This window comes from Mandrillus leucophaeus, unplaced genomic scaffold (assembly GCF_000951045.1).
Source record: "Mandrillus leucophaeus isolate KB7577 unplaced genomic scaffold, Mleu.le_1.0 Scaffold326, whole genome shotgun sequence".
NCBI lineage: Eukaryota > Metazoa > Chordata > Mammalia > Primates > Cercopithecidae > Mandrillus > Mandrillus leucophaeus.
In genome coordinates this window covers 2,510,962-2,526,456 of record NW_012103432.1, presented here as the reverse complement: position 1 = coordinate 2,526,456, position 15,495 = coordinate 2,510,962, and the positions used below count along the sequence as shown (strand labels likewise).

Sequence of the window (15,495 nt, the reverse complement as noted above, 5' to 3'; positions counted from 1 at the left end):
CTTCACAGTCCCCTAATTAAGGGGCTTGGGTTGGGTCCTGACTCAGAGGGAAATACAACACCACTGAGAGGCCCCCCACACAGCACCTGAGCACTCACAGCCAAGCCTGGGCTTGGCCCCAGTGGACATATGAGAACAGGTGCCTGCCAGAAGGCGGGAGGCCTGCTGTTGCCAGGTCCACCATGTGAATCACAATGACTGCATGAGGTCACGGAATGTTGAAGATGAAATGAAAGTGGCTCCTGAGTCACAAAGTCACAGGGGGGTGGGCATCCTTTTGACAGGGCTCCCAGCAATAGAGCAGTCCCACTCTCCCGGATGAGCTGGAGAAGTAGCTACCTCTCCCAGACAGAGTTGGGGTCAAATTCATGCACATCCAATTTCCATCAAAGCCCACTCTTCCCAGGGCTTGCTGGGAGGGAAGGATAACTGCAGGCTCCCCTGGCATGCCCCCTCATGAGAGAAGTTCACAAAGTTTGAGACAGAGGCGAATGGACAGGTGTGCTTCTTAGGGAAGCAGTCAAGAGGTGGCAAGAAGTTGGCAGCTGCCCTCAAGAGGGTCCTGGCACCATGGACAATGACAAGCCTCTTCAGCCTGAGACAGAAGGTGAAAGGGCATCCCATCTCTCACCACTCAGGCCCATCCCCGCTGCCTCAGTACAACACCTAGTGATCACAGGACCCTGAAGCCCACTTCTTTCCTCACCTGGGACCCTCTAGAAGTGGGATGATGTGTTATACTGACTTGGGTTCAGGGCTTGGCAAACAGGAAGAGTTGGCTACAGTGCTATGCTAGAACTATGTCATACTGGCTCCAGCCAGCTTTAATTTGTATTGTGTGGGCTGGTTGATACCATATTTATAGTTTGAAATCAGCCACATTGGGAATATTTACACCACATGAATTGGCTAACACTATAAATCAGGATATTTTTGGTGGTTTTTTTTTTTTTTTTCCTGGAGAATCAATTGTTAAATATTTACCAGCATCCTACTGGTTGTATGGAATTCTAAATTGTTTGACAAGGAAATTAAGACTTAGAAATTCATCACTTTTCTAAGGCACTCAGCAGTTTGGCAGCCAAGCTGCTGTCTGTCTTCTAACTACCAGGCTACTGCTACCTGCACTGTGTATCCCAGACAGGCTGGGAGATAAATGTTGGAACCTGGGTCTATGGACAAGGATTAAGAAAGAACATGGACTCATTAGGAACCCCACCATCCTAGAATCTGGGTGGTCAAAACTTGCGACCCCTGCCACAGACGCTCAGCCCACCCAATGAGTGGGTTGGCTAAATTCTGACATGTCATTCAAAGGCATAGTGTGGGTTCTTGAAACTACTGAGTCCTGCTGATGCCTGAGAATTGAGCTCTAGATTTTATGTGTGGCTTCCACAAGCCTATGGCTGATCCCAGGTCAATGGCCCAGAGGTGGTAAAACCACATCTAGCAAGTGTAGAGGACTGGTGTGAGGGAAGCTCTGTTCCCAGTAATATGATTAATTCATCACTATGAATTAATCATAGTAATTCATTTCAACCCAAGGGAGATTTTCAAGCCCCTCCTTTCCTGATCACAAATCAATGTTAGATTGGAAGGAAGAGAAGGTAAGTCAAATTCTTACCCATACCTGGGTATCGGGACTGGCTGAGTTGAAACAAAGACTCTGTTAATGCAAACAACACCTTCACCCTCTCTCCTCCCAGTTTCCCCAAGAAGGGAAGCATCAAAAGGAACACTTGTGAAGCAAGGGGAGAATGACACTGGTTCCATCTGACAGGGCCAGCCTCAAACTTCCCAGGCCAAGGCTAACCCAGTCACCCTTCCTTCTCTTGCTCTCTGGAACTGCTCCTGGTCCATTTTATTTTCTATTTGACCTAAGTTGCCACCTGCCCTGGCCCGCCCTGCCCCTTATACTCCCTGGCACCATTTGTGCCTGACAATAAGGAAGCCTATGTATCGGGACCCAACCTTTCACCTGAAAGAGTGCCAGCACACCTCAAAACCCACCCAAACACATAAGAAGGGGAAAGTGTGAGCAAGGAGCTGATCTCCAAGGCAGGCCTCAGACAGGGAAGCGGGCAGGAGCAGCCAGTCTCCAGGGAGCAGAAGGGAGTTGGTTTCACAAGCCCCCATGGACCCAGCAGTCAGAGGCAGCGCTAATGGGGAAGGCAGGTTTGTAGAGCGGACTTGCCCTGGCAGGGCTTGGCACCTTGAGGACCTGGGACTCAGAGGAAGGGAGCAGAGACAGGGGCGGTAGCGGCAGGCTTTACTGGAGAGGCCAGCAGGTTTTATTCCTGGCATCAGGGAGATGAGTTTTTTTCTTCCAGATGAGACTGAAACTGAGCTAGTACCACAGAGCAGTGATAAAACGCTCTACTGTGAGGCCGAACCCCCGCCAACTGTAGAAAAAGTGAAACCAGCCCGGGAGAATTCCGAAACAGACCTGGAGATTGAAGGTGAGCATGGGCATTTGGGGGCGGTCAGGGCAGCTTCTCCTCAGAAGCTGGAGAAATCTGGTTTCCAGGAGCTGTCATCTCACTCCAGAGTCTGCCCTGCGGACGACCTGTGGAGGAAATGTGGCAGAAAGGCCTGTGCTCGATTTTGCCTGGAGTCCTCCTCCAGGCTGCCCGGGGACAGCAGCTTCAACTTCCCACGCTTGTCACCTGCCTCAGGAGCAGTACCCTCATATCAGCTTGTTAAAAGCTGAATCAATACACAAACAGGGTTTTCTGATCTAAATATTTCCACATGGGCATCCTATGCAATCTTTGCAATAGTCCTAGAAGGTAGACATCATTGCCCACTTTTAACAGAAGAAGAACTGGGCCTTAAAGAGATCATAGGCATTGCCCAGGGACAATGGGAGTTTGCCCAGCATATTGGCTGATCCCGTGTTTGACTCACTCTGATGGTCCTGCCTTCTGTATTCCATATCCCAGGCCCCTGGAGTGTCTCTGTGGCCTATCTTGCATCCCAGTGACTTTCCCATACTCACCTTAGAGCTCTGGTTTCCCCTACTTTTCTTGATAAATCTAAGCATGCCTGGGTATGGGGACCGGCTGAGCTGAAACAAAGACTCTGTTAATGCAAACAACACCTCCACCCTCTCTCCTCCCAGTTTCCCCAAGAAGGGAAGCATCAAAAGAGAACACTTGTGAAGCAAGGGGAGAATGACACTGGTTCCATCTGACAGGGTCAGCCTCAAACTTCCCAGGCCAAGGCTAGTCCAGTCACCCTTCCTCTCCTGTGGCCTTGCAGCTGGCTGCTGGGCAGTGATTCACAGGCAGCAGAGATGGAGGAAGGCCAATTCTGCCAAATTAAACTGTGAAGTTCATCTGCATCAAGTCAGTTTATAATCCTCTCCACCATGGTCAACATACATCTTCACCCTTCCACGCAGACCTCCTCCCCACTGTCCCCCAGGCAGCTTGTTGCTCTTTTTCTGGCTTCTTGTCCACTTCAAGTCTGTTGCTAACGTTGCTTCCAACACCCAACTTCATTCACCTGGTTGGAGAAGGTAGCAAAGGACAACACTGGATGTTTGGCCAAAGGGTCCTATTTCTATTTCATTCCCCCTACCTCTTCCCCTGACTGCAGCAAGTGCTAACACTGTCTCTAGCTGCCCATAAAACATAACAATAGGGAACACAGCTAGAAAGGGTCAGCATCAAACCCAGCAGAATTAGTCCCAGGGACAAAACTGGGGGTTACCTTCCCTGCTTTGGCCAACAGGAACCTCTAATGGCTGAATTTGGCACCAAAAACTCTGTCCTGAAGGGAAACTCGGGGCTCAGCAGCCCTGGCTCCTGGTGCCCCTGCTGTGGTTGCTGAGACACTGGGAATGAGCAGGGAGGGCACGGGAAATGGGCCAGCTGGGAGCAGTGCTGGCTGTGAGTCTAGAGAAGAGGGGGAGACGAGCCTGGTTTGCTCACATGCCATGAGCTGTTTTTCTCCACAACAGTGGTTCCCACCTGGAAGCAATTTTGCACCAAGGGGACATTGGGCAAACTAGGGGGTAGGCGGTTGCTACTGGCATCTTGTGGTTCCATGCCAGGGATCCTACTAAACACCCTACTATGTACAGGACAGCCCTCAAAACAGAATTATCCACCCCAAAATACCTGCAGTGCTGAGGTTGAGAAGTGCTGCTGTACAAGCATCCCAAAAAGAAGTCTGCTTTGTAGTTGTGCTTGCAAAATCAGCTTCCCTGTAAAGCACTTGTCCTTTTACCAACAAAGTTCCCATTGTCAGCCTTAGATTGTTTGGGCGGGGAGGGGGTTGGCCAAAGGCCCTGGGATCCAAAGGAAAAACAGATGCAGACGTAGAGGCCAGCTGGCTCCAGGAAGCCCTGCCATAGGCTGGACTTGCCTAATGAGGACACAGCTGTGGGGCACCCAGAATCCAGGGAGGCCTGATGCCCAGTGACCATGGGCCAGGCTGGCCTAAAGCCTAAGGAATAAACGCCGCCAGGGGTTAGAATGGAAAGGTGCAGTCCCTACTTCTGCTAGCTGGTTTTAGCACTGACCAACTGTGTGTTATTTGAGGCTAGGTTTGTCGTCGATAAAGCAAGGATGACAGTCCTTTTTATAAGGAAAATGACATGCAAACTTTTGAAAGAAGAAAGACCATTCACAGGCAAGTGTGCTTATTTCTCGCTGTTGTGGAGGTCTTTCCATATTCACTGGTTTGTCATTTTGAGAGGTCCACCCTGTCCTAGTTGGGCTTTTTAAATGTCGGTGCCTCTATTAGTCTTTGGTGAAGCTTTTTTCATGACTCACAAGCTTGTGATAGTGGTGGTGAAATTAAAAGTGAAATGGAGACTCCATCAGCCATCAAAAGTCATCTGCTTTTAACAAACTTTCAGAGTTGTCCAAAGGTGGGCAAGAGGGCTTGGGCCTTCTATGTCCTTGACCAGTCACTGGATGTGGCCAACCTGGGCAGGTGGGGTGAAGCACACTGCTCACTTCTAGGAAAGCTTCTGGCCTAAAACCATGGGCCTCATCTCCTACCCAAAGGAAAACATTCATCTGGGACTTTCTGGAGTTAGAGTCTCCCTCTCCCACCATGGACTGATGTCCCAGACAGGAGCTGGCTTCTTAGCACATACCCACAGGGAGAGATCCTCTGGCAGAGGACAATCTAGGCATGAGTGAATGTGACCTGGGGCTAGAGGGGAGAGAAGGCAAGGGTGGAAGAGAAATCCTACTTCAGCCCATCTTTCTCTGCAGATAATGAGAAATTTTTCACCACTGGACAAAAGGAGCTGTACCTGGAGGCCTGCAAACTGGTGGGTGTAGTGCCTGTCTCCTACTTCATTCGGAACATGGAGGAGTCCTGCGTGAACCTCAACCACCACGGCCTGGGCCCCAGGGGTACCAAGGCTATTGCTATAGCCCTGGTGGTGAGCATGCTAGCGGGGGCTCATGAAACCTCGTGGAGGTGGAGGGTTGGCAGAGTGGTAGGCTCCAGATTCAGAGGGCCCCTCCTATGGAGCCTAAATAGGGACCTTTATGCCCACACTGCCCTGGGTTCTGCTTGGCTGCCAAATGATTTATTTAGCTCCTGGTAGGAGGCTGCTAGCAACCTGGGCCTTAGAAGTCTATGCTCCTTGCAGAGACTTTGGGGAGAAAAAAAGAGACGTCTATATACTCTTTACTGTTCAGGAAGCAAAGGCACCAGCCCCTGGGGCCAGAAAAGTGACCAGGCCCAATGATCAATGTAAGAGCACCAACAAAATGCCAGCCTGGGTCTCCATTCCAAAGCTCACCTGTGCTATAAATGGATTTACTACTGACCCATTCCATTCAACGTCTGCCTTGTGCAACATTATAATTCATAAATACCGTGCTGTAGAATAGATCAAGTTTTCCCACAGAAACAGTATTATCTCTCAGCTTGGTATAACCAAACAAGGACTTGACCTTGAGTTCAGCATGACTTTATATAATTATAACTGACTTACACACAAAACTGACTCCCATCACAGAAAAACAGAAAACCTAACAACTGCATGTCAGCACAACACTGTTTGTTCACTTAGAAAAGTAAACAGAAAATTCCATTATACAACAGCTCAGTAACATAGAGGGGTAGATGTGTCTTTAGAGGTGACATTTAAAATTGGTAATAGTTAAATTATCCATGGAAAGAATTAACAGAGAAAAATAAAGAGTACTTACAGGACCACCAGGTTCATATGCTCACTGTGCAATAAGGACCAATGCATTGAAACAGCAGAGTTTGCAACAAAGAGTTTAATGATCACAGGGTGGCCAAGCAAGGAAATGAAAGGAACGCTTCCATCCATTTCCCTAAGGAGTTCTGGTCTAGAGTTGTTTGTTTGAGACAGGTTTTCTCTATTACCCAGTCTGGAATGCAGTGGCATGATCATGGCTCACTGCAGCTTTGACCTCCTGAGCTTAAGTGATCCTCCTGCCTCAGCCTCTTGATTATCTAGGACCACAGGTGTTCACTACTGCACCCAGCTAATTTTTGTATTTTTAGTAGAGAAGGAGGCTTGCTGTGTTGCCCAGGCTGGTCTCAAACCCCTGGGTTCAGGCGATTCACCCACCTCAGCATCCTAAACTGCTGGGATTACAGGCATAAGCCACTGGACCTGGCCTGGCCAACAGTTTTTAAGGGGATCTTGGAGGACAAGGGACTGAAAAATTAGGGTCATTGATTGGTTGGGACAAGGGGGATGAAATCATCAGGAGGTAGCAGCTGCATGCTTTGGTGAGTCAGCTTCTCTTGGGGTCCTTCAGACCAGCTGATGTCAGTATAGTTTCACCAGCATCTCAGATGGAAAACTTAACATTTCACAATGCTTGCGATGTCATCTGTAGAGCAGTGAAAAGGAACTATGATCCTGTGACAGAGTCTATGTGATTCTAGGGCAACAGGCAGCAAACAACTCTGAGGAAGGGGTCAGAGAGCAGCTGACCTCATGACCAATGCTGTGTGTGCTGCAAGCTGGGCTGATTTCTGTTTCTCCCCTCCCTTCTTCCCTGATCAATTTTTTAAAGTTTATAGGGACAGTTTCAGGACTGAGAAAGAATTCTTTAAAAATATTATTTATAAAGGAGCTGAAAGAAGAAAAGGAGTCAGTAAATTCAATAGAGGATGAGTGACTGAGAGACAGGAGAAGCTACAGAATGGTAGAGACAGCCAAAGACAAGCTGCAGGAAGACTGAGTAGGCCAAGTTCAATGATGCAGACATCTGAGAGACTGATGAATGAGGAAGGCAATTCTGTGGGTCCATATCTATTCAGTTATGAAATACATGGTGAGCTCCAAAAAGCCTGGAAATACACTGTCATTGTTGGTTGCTAGAAGGTACAGTAGTCCACCCTTATCCACAGTTTCACTGTCTACAGTTTCAATTGTTCTTACAGTACAATAAGGTATTTTGAGAGAGAACAAGAAAGAGATATGCCACATACACGTCACTTTTATTTTTTTTTTTTGAGAGACAGTATCGCTCTGTCTCCCAGGCTGGAGTGCAGGGTCATGATCTGAGCTCACTGCAACTTCTACCTCCCAGGTTCAAGTGATTCTCTTGCCTCAGCCTCCCGAGTAGGTGGGATTACAGGTGCGCGCCACCACGCCTGGCTAATTTTTTGTATTTTTAGTAGAGACAGGGTTTCACTATGTTGGCCAGGCTGGTCTTGAAATTTTGGCCTCAAGTGATCCTCCCCACTTGGCCTCCCAAAGTGCTGGGATTACAGGCATGAGCCACGGTGCCCTGGCAAATTACTTTTATGATAGTATATTATAATAATTGTTCTATTTTATTATTAGTTATTGTTAACATCTTATTGTGCCTAATTTGTGAATTAAACTTTATCATGGGTAAGTATGTATAGGAAAAAAGCATAGTATATTTAGGATTTGGTACTATCTTTGGTTTCAGGCATTTACCAGCAGTCTTGATGTTTTCCCCCAGGGATGGGGTGGACTACTGTAATCATTGTTAGAATGTAAGTTCCTTGTACGATAAGAGGGATAAGCTCGTGTGCTGCTGTTCGTTTTGAGTGCCTAGCCCCCAGTTGGCATTGAACGGTGTATTCCTAGAATACATGGTCTTATTTTTCTTCACTTTCCCCAACACACTCATTCTTTCTGAAAGATATAACGGCATTTGCATTTAGCATGTGCACTTTAAGAAGTGACAGGAAATGTGAGATTGCACTGTTTTCTGGGGATGGGAAGAAAGGGGCGGAGAAAGAACAAAGCTGTCTTGAGATTTGTCAGTGGTGGAAAGGCTGATTAATGAAGCGTTAGGAATGCACCATTACCTCAGGAGCTTCGGGGGAAAAACATGGACCATAATGACATCCTCTTGGGACTTGGACCACTTGTTTCTTAGTAACGGCAGTTTCTGTTTGGGAGGAGTTTCTTCTTCCCCCATTCTCTGTATCATTCATTTGACAAGTAATCATCGTGACATTCTGGTGGACTGAACTTCTATTTGCTCTTTGTACTGATTAACTTTTCACGTATTTGTGTTTCCCTGGCTTAGATTAGGAGCAGCCTAATAGCAGGGATAGTATTTCATCCTTGCGTGTATCCCTTGATGGCCCATTACCATGCCCTTGTATGTGGGGGCAGCAGGTGGGGTGAGAATGGGAATGTTCTCTGTTAATCCGTGTTTCACCAGCAGTGAACACAGAGAGTGACAAATAGACACTGGCCTGTGTGGAATAAACGTGGATGGATTTGGGAACTGGGCCTCCTGCTTCCCCCTAGAATGTGCTGGTCGCCAGTATGAATCTGGCAGTGGTGATTCAACTGATGTTTCTAGACACTGCTAAATAGCATCTAGACTGGGAGGCCCCCTGAGCCATCTCCCTCGCCTTTGAGCACAACTCAAGGCAATTGAATTTTGCCCAGCCCAGAGAGCTGAGACCAGAAGACATTTCAGGAAGCCCGGGGGTGAACCATCCCGCATTGCAATAGCTTGTACTATCACATTTTCCTTTTCCAGGGGAGAGGGTTGGGGAGGACCAGCATTAACACGCCTTCCACTTGCTACTTCTCTTGCTCCTTAGTGGGACTTGAAAATGCTCAAATCCAAACCTCTGTCTGTTCTCTGTACCTGTGTGTATTGGGAACAAGGTGGGGAAGGGAAGATCGAATTTCTGATTAGAGCTAACCCCAGTCCTTCATGCTGCAATGCGAGTCCTTTCCTCTCTCTCCTCTTGCCCCTCATTGAAATGCAGACTAGTGGCCGGTCGCGGTGGCTCATGCCTGTAATCCCACCTCTTTGGGAGGCCAAGGTGGGTGGATCACCTGAGGTCAGGAGTTCAAGACGAGCCTGGCGAACGTGGTGAAACCTCGTCTCTACTAAAAAAATACAAAAATTAGCCAAGTGTGGTGGTGGGCACTTGTAATCCCAGCTACTCTGGAGGCTGAGGCAGGGAGGATTGCTTGAACCCGGGAAGCAGAGGTTGCAGTGAGCTGAGATCGTGCCACTGCACTCCATCCTGGGCGACAGAGAAATCACTCCATTTCAAAAAAAAAAAAAAGAAATGCAACTAGCTTGGATCTAGATATTCACCGAAGATTTATATGTCCAATTCCTTCCAAACAGACTTGAGGTCACCTCCTATTAAAAAGAGTACCAGAGCCAGGTGTGGTGGCTCACGTCTGTAATTCCAGCTACTTGGGAGGCTAAGGCAGGAGGCTCACTTGAGCCCATGGGTTTGAGATCCGCCTGGGCAACATAGACCGCATCTCAAAAAATAATAATTAATAAATAAATAAATATGAATTTCAAAGAGTGTACCAGATAAGACTTAAGCCTAAATTAGAAGAAAGGCCTCTGAAGAAAGCAAAATCAATGCTTTAAAGGACCTCCTTTATGTTTAAATATCCTTTAAATATAAATATCCTTTAAACATAAATATCCTTTAAACATAAAAAATCTTTATGTTTAAATATCCTTATTCAATGTATCAAGTTTTCCTTAATCTTGGAGTAGGTCACAGTTCTTTCTCCTTAGGGCTCAATAGTTAAAATCTGTTTAGCTCATCCTTGTGCCTCCGACTTGTCAGGGTTTTAATTGCTTTCAGGATTCTTTTCTAAATTCTCCCAGAATCAGCGTATTGTCCTAGCAAAACTCTACGGGTTGGTTCGGCCCCTGTTCTGGTCTCTTCGCCCTTGCTAGGCCTTCAGAATTCCTAGCCTGCATCTCAGGGCAAGCAGAGAACTGACTGGGTCACCAACCGCTTCTGTGTCTCTCTCCCTCCCCTTGTGCTGGCTGAAGTCCAACACGGCTGTTACCAAACTGGAGCTGGAAGACAACTGCATCATGGAGGAGGGCGTCTTGAGCCTGGTGGAGATGCTACAAGAGAACTACTACCTCCAGGAGATGGTACTGTGCCCCGCTGTGCTGGCTCCTACCATCATCCCTGGGGATTCACAACCCACTGGACACAAGCCAGAGGCCCTGCCGGCCCCTGCCCTTCCCACGTGACTTCTCAGAGGAGGGTCACACGTGAGAGGCTGTGTTTCCTATGGCTGTAGAAAATCCTAAGAAACAATTTATGGCCAGGCATGGTGGCTCACACCTGCAATCCCAGCACTTTGGGAGGCCGAGGCAGGTGGATCACCTGAGGTCAGGAGTTCGAGCCCAGCCTGGCCAACATAGTGAAACCCCGTCTCTACTAAAAATACAAAAATTAGCCGGGCATGGTGGTGGGCACCTGTAATCCCAGCTACTCAGGAGGCTGAATCAGGAGAATGGCTTGAACCCAGCAGGTGGAGGTTGCAGTGAGCCGAGATCGCGCCACTGCACTCCAGCCTGGGCGACAAGAGTGAGACTCCGTCTCAAAAAAAAAAAAAAAAGAAAGAAAAAAAGAACCCATTTCTGTCTGGAACTTAGAAGACCTTAAAAATGATAAATGTGGCCAGGCATGGTGGCTCACGCCTGTAATCCCAACACTTTGGGAAGGCAAGGTGGGCAGATCACCTGAGGTCAGGAGTTCGAGACCAGCCTGGCCAACATGGTGGAACCCCGCCTCTACTAAAAATATAAAAAGTTAATTGTGCATGGTGGTGTGCACCTGTAATCCCAGCTACTCGGGAGGCTGAGGCAGGCGAATTGCTTGAACCCCGGAGGCAGAGGTTGCAGTTAGCTGAGATGACGCCACTGCACTCCAGCCTAGGTGACAGAGTGAGACTCTGTTTCAAAAAAAAAAAAAAAATTGATAAATGTAGCTCTGCATAGTTGCCTTAAAGTGAACTTTCTTGAAGAAAGTAAAGACATGAAATAATTTCTTGAAAGACAATGTGCCTAGAGATGGCTGGTGGTGATGGTTACACAATGGGAATATGCTTAATACCACGGCACTGGACACTGAAAAACGGCAAAGATGGTAAATCATGTTATGCTTATTTTACCATCTTAAAAAGAAATTCAAAGAAAAGGGGGAAACAACCAATTAAGACCATAATGGCCACTTTATATAAAGTCCCACCCACTAGCTTAAAAGGACAATTCATACTTCCCGAATCAATGAGTGGAATTTACAATAATTCTGCACTCTGAACTCAATTTTCACTGTTTCACTCCACATGAAGCTGTTCTGGGTTTTAACACAAAGAAACAAAATAGCATGCTTATCTGAAGCACCAAGGCTAAATTGGGAAAATAGGGAGTCCTTGAAGCCAACTTCAAAACACTGAGACCAGCCAGCCCACGGGTCCCACAGGCAGGCCCTGGAAAAGCCGGCTCTAGAGCCTGGTTTCCTATTGCTCGTCTCTTCGTCCTTGGCACCACCCTATTCCTCCTAATCTTTCCCCATCCCAACCCTACACCCTCAGCACAGGACTCAAGTAAACCACAAAAGACATCATTTGTTCATGAGGGCCCTTTGGTGAGCTTTTTTACATACCGAAGTATTTTCTTGCCTTTTAGAATATTTCCAACAATCACCTTGGTTTGGAGGGGGCCAGAATCATCTCAGATTTCTTCGAGAGAAATAGTTCTTCCATCTGGAACCTTGAGCTTTCAGGTGAGCACATGGAAAGGGAGGGAGAAGACGCTGGGAATCAGAGGGAGGGAAGAGGGGAAAAACAGATAATTCAACGTCTCTTTGAACCAGACCATGTTCTTCTAGTCTTGGAGACCAGAATACTGCATCTATGCCTGTTAAACCCTCCCAGTCACACTCCCCTAGCCCCCGCCATTTATCATCCATATCTGACATTACAGATGATATATAAACAATAATTTATCATATACTTTACCACCCAAACTGAATAGGGCACTATTAATTAACTGGAACCATAAGCAAACTGAGATATCTTGCACCCAATCGTAAACTATGTTTAATATGATTAAGAACATAAAATAAAATCATAAAAGAACAAATCACTTAAAAAAATACCTCTCCTCCTCTCCACACCAAGATTTTCTTACAGTGAAAAATTTATAGTCACTGATATTAAAGGCTCAACAAATAAATTCAATGGCACATTAGTTACGAGTGAGTAGAATTAGTGGAAAACATTTTATCTTTGCAGCATAGAAAGCCAAAGACATAGAGAATATAAAAGATAAAAGAATTAAAAGAATGAGTAGTTTCCAGAAGGAGAAGAAATGAATGAGCAGCAATATTTGAACAAATAACAGCTAACATGTTCCCTAAATTGATAAATTTGCAGATACAGGAATTCAAGTAACTCCTAAGAAAGGTATATAAAAAGGAATCTACACTGGAATATATCTCTGAAAAACCCTTAAGATACAGAGAAGATCTGAAGAGTGTCTAGGGAGAAAATACAGAAATAAAGTTTGTGTATTTTTCTTTATAAAGATGGAGTCTCGCTATGTTGTCCAGGCTAGTCTTAAACTCCTGGGCTTGAGCAATCCTCCCGCCTCAGCCTCCCAAAGTGGTGGGATTACAGGCAAAAGCCACCGTGCCCAGCCTTAGTTCGTGTATTTTTAACATAAATGTTATTACAGGTCAGTTATTATTCTCCAATTTCTCTTGTTTTACACTAAATATATCCTGGATTTCTTTCTATGGCAAAACAAATAGATTTATCTAATTCTCTTGAACTGCTGGCTAGTATTCTGAGTTATGGACACAGTACAGTTTATTTAACACCCCCCTATTTGGGAGAAAGGAGATTAAAGTCATTTCTAATTTTGCCTTCAAGTAATGTTTTAAAGGACTTTCTTGTTCATGCATCTTTTAGGCACATGTTCTTGTATTTCTAGATAGACACCCAGGAGCACAATTACTGAATATGAAGATGTATCCATTTTTGTGAACTTAACAATTGATTTCCAAATTTCCCTTTAAAAAGACTGCCAGGTTATAATTCTACCAATGAACTGTTGCCTATACTATCCCCAGAAGGGTAATAGCAAGCTATTTGTGAATCAAAATGGTTAAGCGTGTGGGTGTAGAAGTCACAGTGCTTGGGTTCAAATCCCAGCTTTGACACTGGGCAAGTTTTTTAACCATTTTGTGCCTCATTTTCTCATTCATAAACTGAAGATAATTATATTACCTGATGGTTGTTATGAATATTAAGTGAATTAAAATCTAAAACTCCCAGAACTATACCTAGTACATAAGTATTCAATGTGTTCCTCGCTATTATTTTCTTTGTTACTGTTACACATTCTATTACTATTGAAATAGAACACCTTTTGAGATGCTCACTTCCACTTCTATTTTCTCTTCTATGAAATGTTAGTTGTTGCATGGGGTTGTTAGTATGACTTAGTTTTAGCCATTCTTCATAAACTATAGGTATTCATACTTGAATGTTAGAATGTTAGATACAGGTTTATTTATGGTACTTTCTTTTTTTGTTTTGTTTTGTTTTGTTTTTGAGACAGAGTTTTGCTCTGTTACCAGGCTGGAGTGCAGTGGCTCGATCCGGACTCACTGCAACCCCCGCCTCCTGGGTTCAAGCAATTCTCCTGCCTCAACCTCCTGAGTAGCTGGGACTAGCGTGCCACCATGCCCGGCTAGTTTTTGTATTTTTAGTAGAGACGGGGTTTCACCATGTTGGACAGGATGGTCTCGATCTCTTGACCTCATGATCTGCCCGCCTCAGCCTCCCAAAGTGCTGGAATTACAGGCATGAGACACCATGCCCAGCCTGTTTATGGTACTTTCTTGTAGCAAAGTTTGTGTCTTTTATTGATGTCAAGTTTTATAGTCTTTTTCCTTTATGGATTTAATTTTTGTAGTCTTGCTTTAAAACTCTTTCCCAAAGTTTATAAAAATATTTTCCTGAACCAGCAGTGGTGGCACGCACTGATAGTCCCATTTACTCAGGAGGCTGAGGTGGGAGAATTGCTTGAGCCCAGGACTGGCTCCCCTGGGCAACATAGCAAGACCCATCTGTAAAAAATAAAAAGAAAACAAAATTAGGTAACAATATTTTCCTTTATTTTTTTCAATTTTTGTTGTTGTTGTTTCTACTCTCAGCTTTCTAATATATCCAATACTTGTTTGTGCATGGCATGAGGTAGAAATCAGATGTTTTATTTCCAAAACTGATAGCCAGATACTCCAGCATCTCAATGTCATAATTCATCCTTTTATGATTAATTTAAAATATCATCTTTATCATGTATTAAACTCCCATTATAAATATAGGTTTCCTTCTAGATTCTCTGTTTCATTTCATTAATCTATTTATGTATTTCCATGTCAACATTGCATTGTCTTAATATTTGTTTAGAATATTAAAATTATAATTACCACATATTATAACATAAGATGTTGTGACTAATACAAAAAAAGATGATGTACTGTTTAATATATGTTATAAAATCTTATAATAAATATTTTTTGTTTGTTTGTTTTTGAGATGGAGTCTCCCTCTGTCACCCAGGCTGGAGCGCAGTGGCGCCATCTCAGCTCGTTACAACCTCTGCCTCCTGGGTTCAAGTGATTCTCCTGTCTCAGCATTCCGGGTAGCTGGGATTACAGGTGGCTGCTGCCATGCCCAGCTAATTTTTGTATTTTTAGTAGAGACAGAGTTTTGCCATGTTGGCCAGGCTGGTCTCAAACTCCTGTCCTCAAGTGATTCACCCGCCTCGGCCTCCCAAAGTGCTGGGATTACAGGCATGAGCCACTGTGCCCAGCCAATAAATATGTTTTGTATGTGAGTGGGCATTACTTTTTTTCAAAGTAACCTTGAATCTTTTTTTCAAAGTAATCTTGAATCCTTTCTTCAAAATAATTCTGCAATATTGGCTATTAGTATTGTAAGTAATAGTAATCTTGGCTATTCTTGTACAGTTTCTCCTCCAGGTGAATTTGAGAATCATTTTGTCAAGTTCTATTTAAGAAAAAAAAAAAGAAGAAGAAAAGAACACCTGTTGGGGTTTTGGTTGGGGTTCCATTTAATATTCTAGATTAATTTATGAAAGAACTGACATATTCGCAATATTGAGTCTCTTCATTTATGAACATGGTTTATCTCTACTCCTGCAGGTCTATATATATATATATATA

At 44.9% G+C, this 15,495-nt stretch overlaps 1 protein-coding gene across 2 annotated transcripts in view; it reads left to right on the top strand.

Moving 5' to 3' along the window:
* Positions 1-254: 254 nt before the first annotated feature.
* The window catches only part of LRRC74A (leucine rich repeat containing 74A), a 43,368-nt gene continuing 28,127 nt past the window's right edge, over positions 255-15,495 (top strand). Inside the window, exons 1-5 of one of the 2 annotated variants that reach the window (XM_011988300.1) lie at positions 255-607; positions 2,331-2,459; positions 5,232-5,404; positions 10,272-10,379; positions 11,925-12,021. In XM_011988300.1, coding sequence (XP_011843690.1) covers positions 571-607; positions 2,331-2,459; positions 5,232-5,404; positions 10,272-10,379; positions 11,925-12,021 — 544 coding nt within the window. In that variant the 5' untranslated portion in view covers positions 255-570. The remainder of the gene's footprint in view (positions 608-2,330; positions 2,460-5,231; positions 5,405-10,271; positions 10,380-11,924; positions 12,022-15,495) is intronic. The other variant, XM_011988299.1, reaches the window with a different exon arrangement.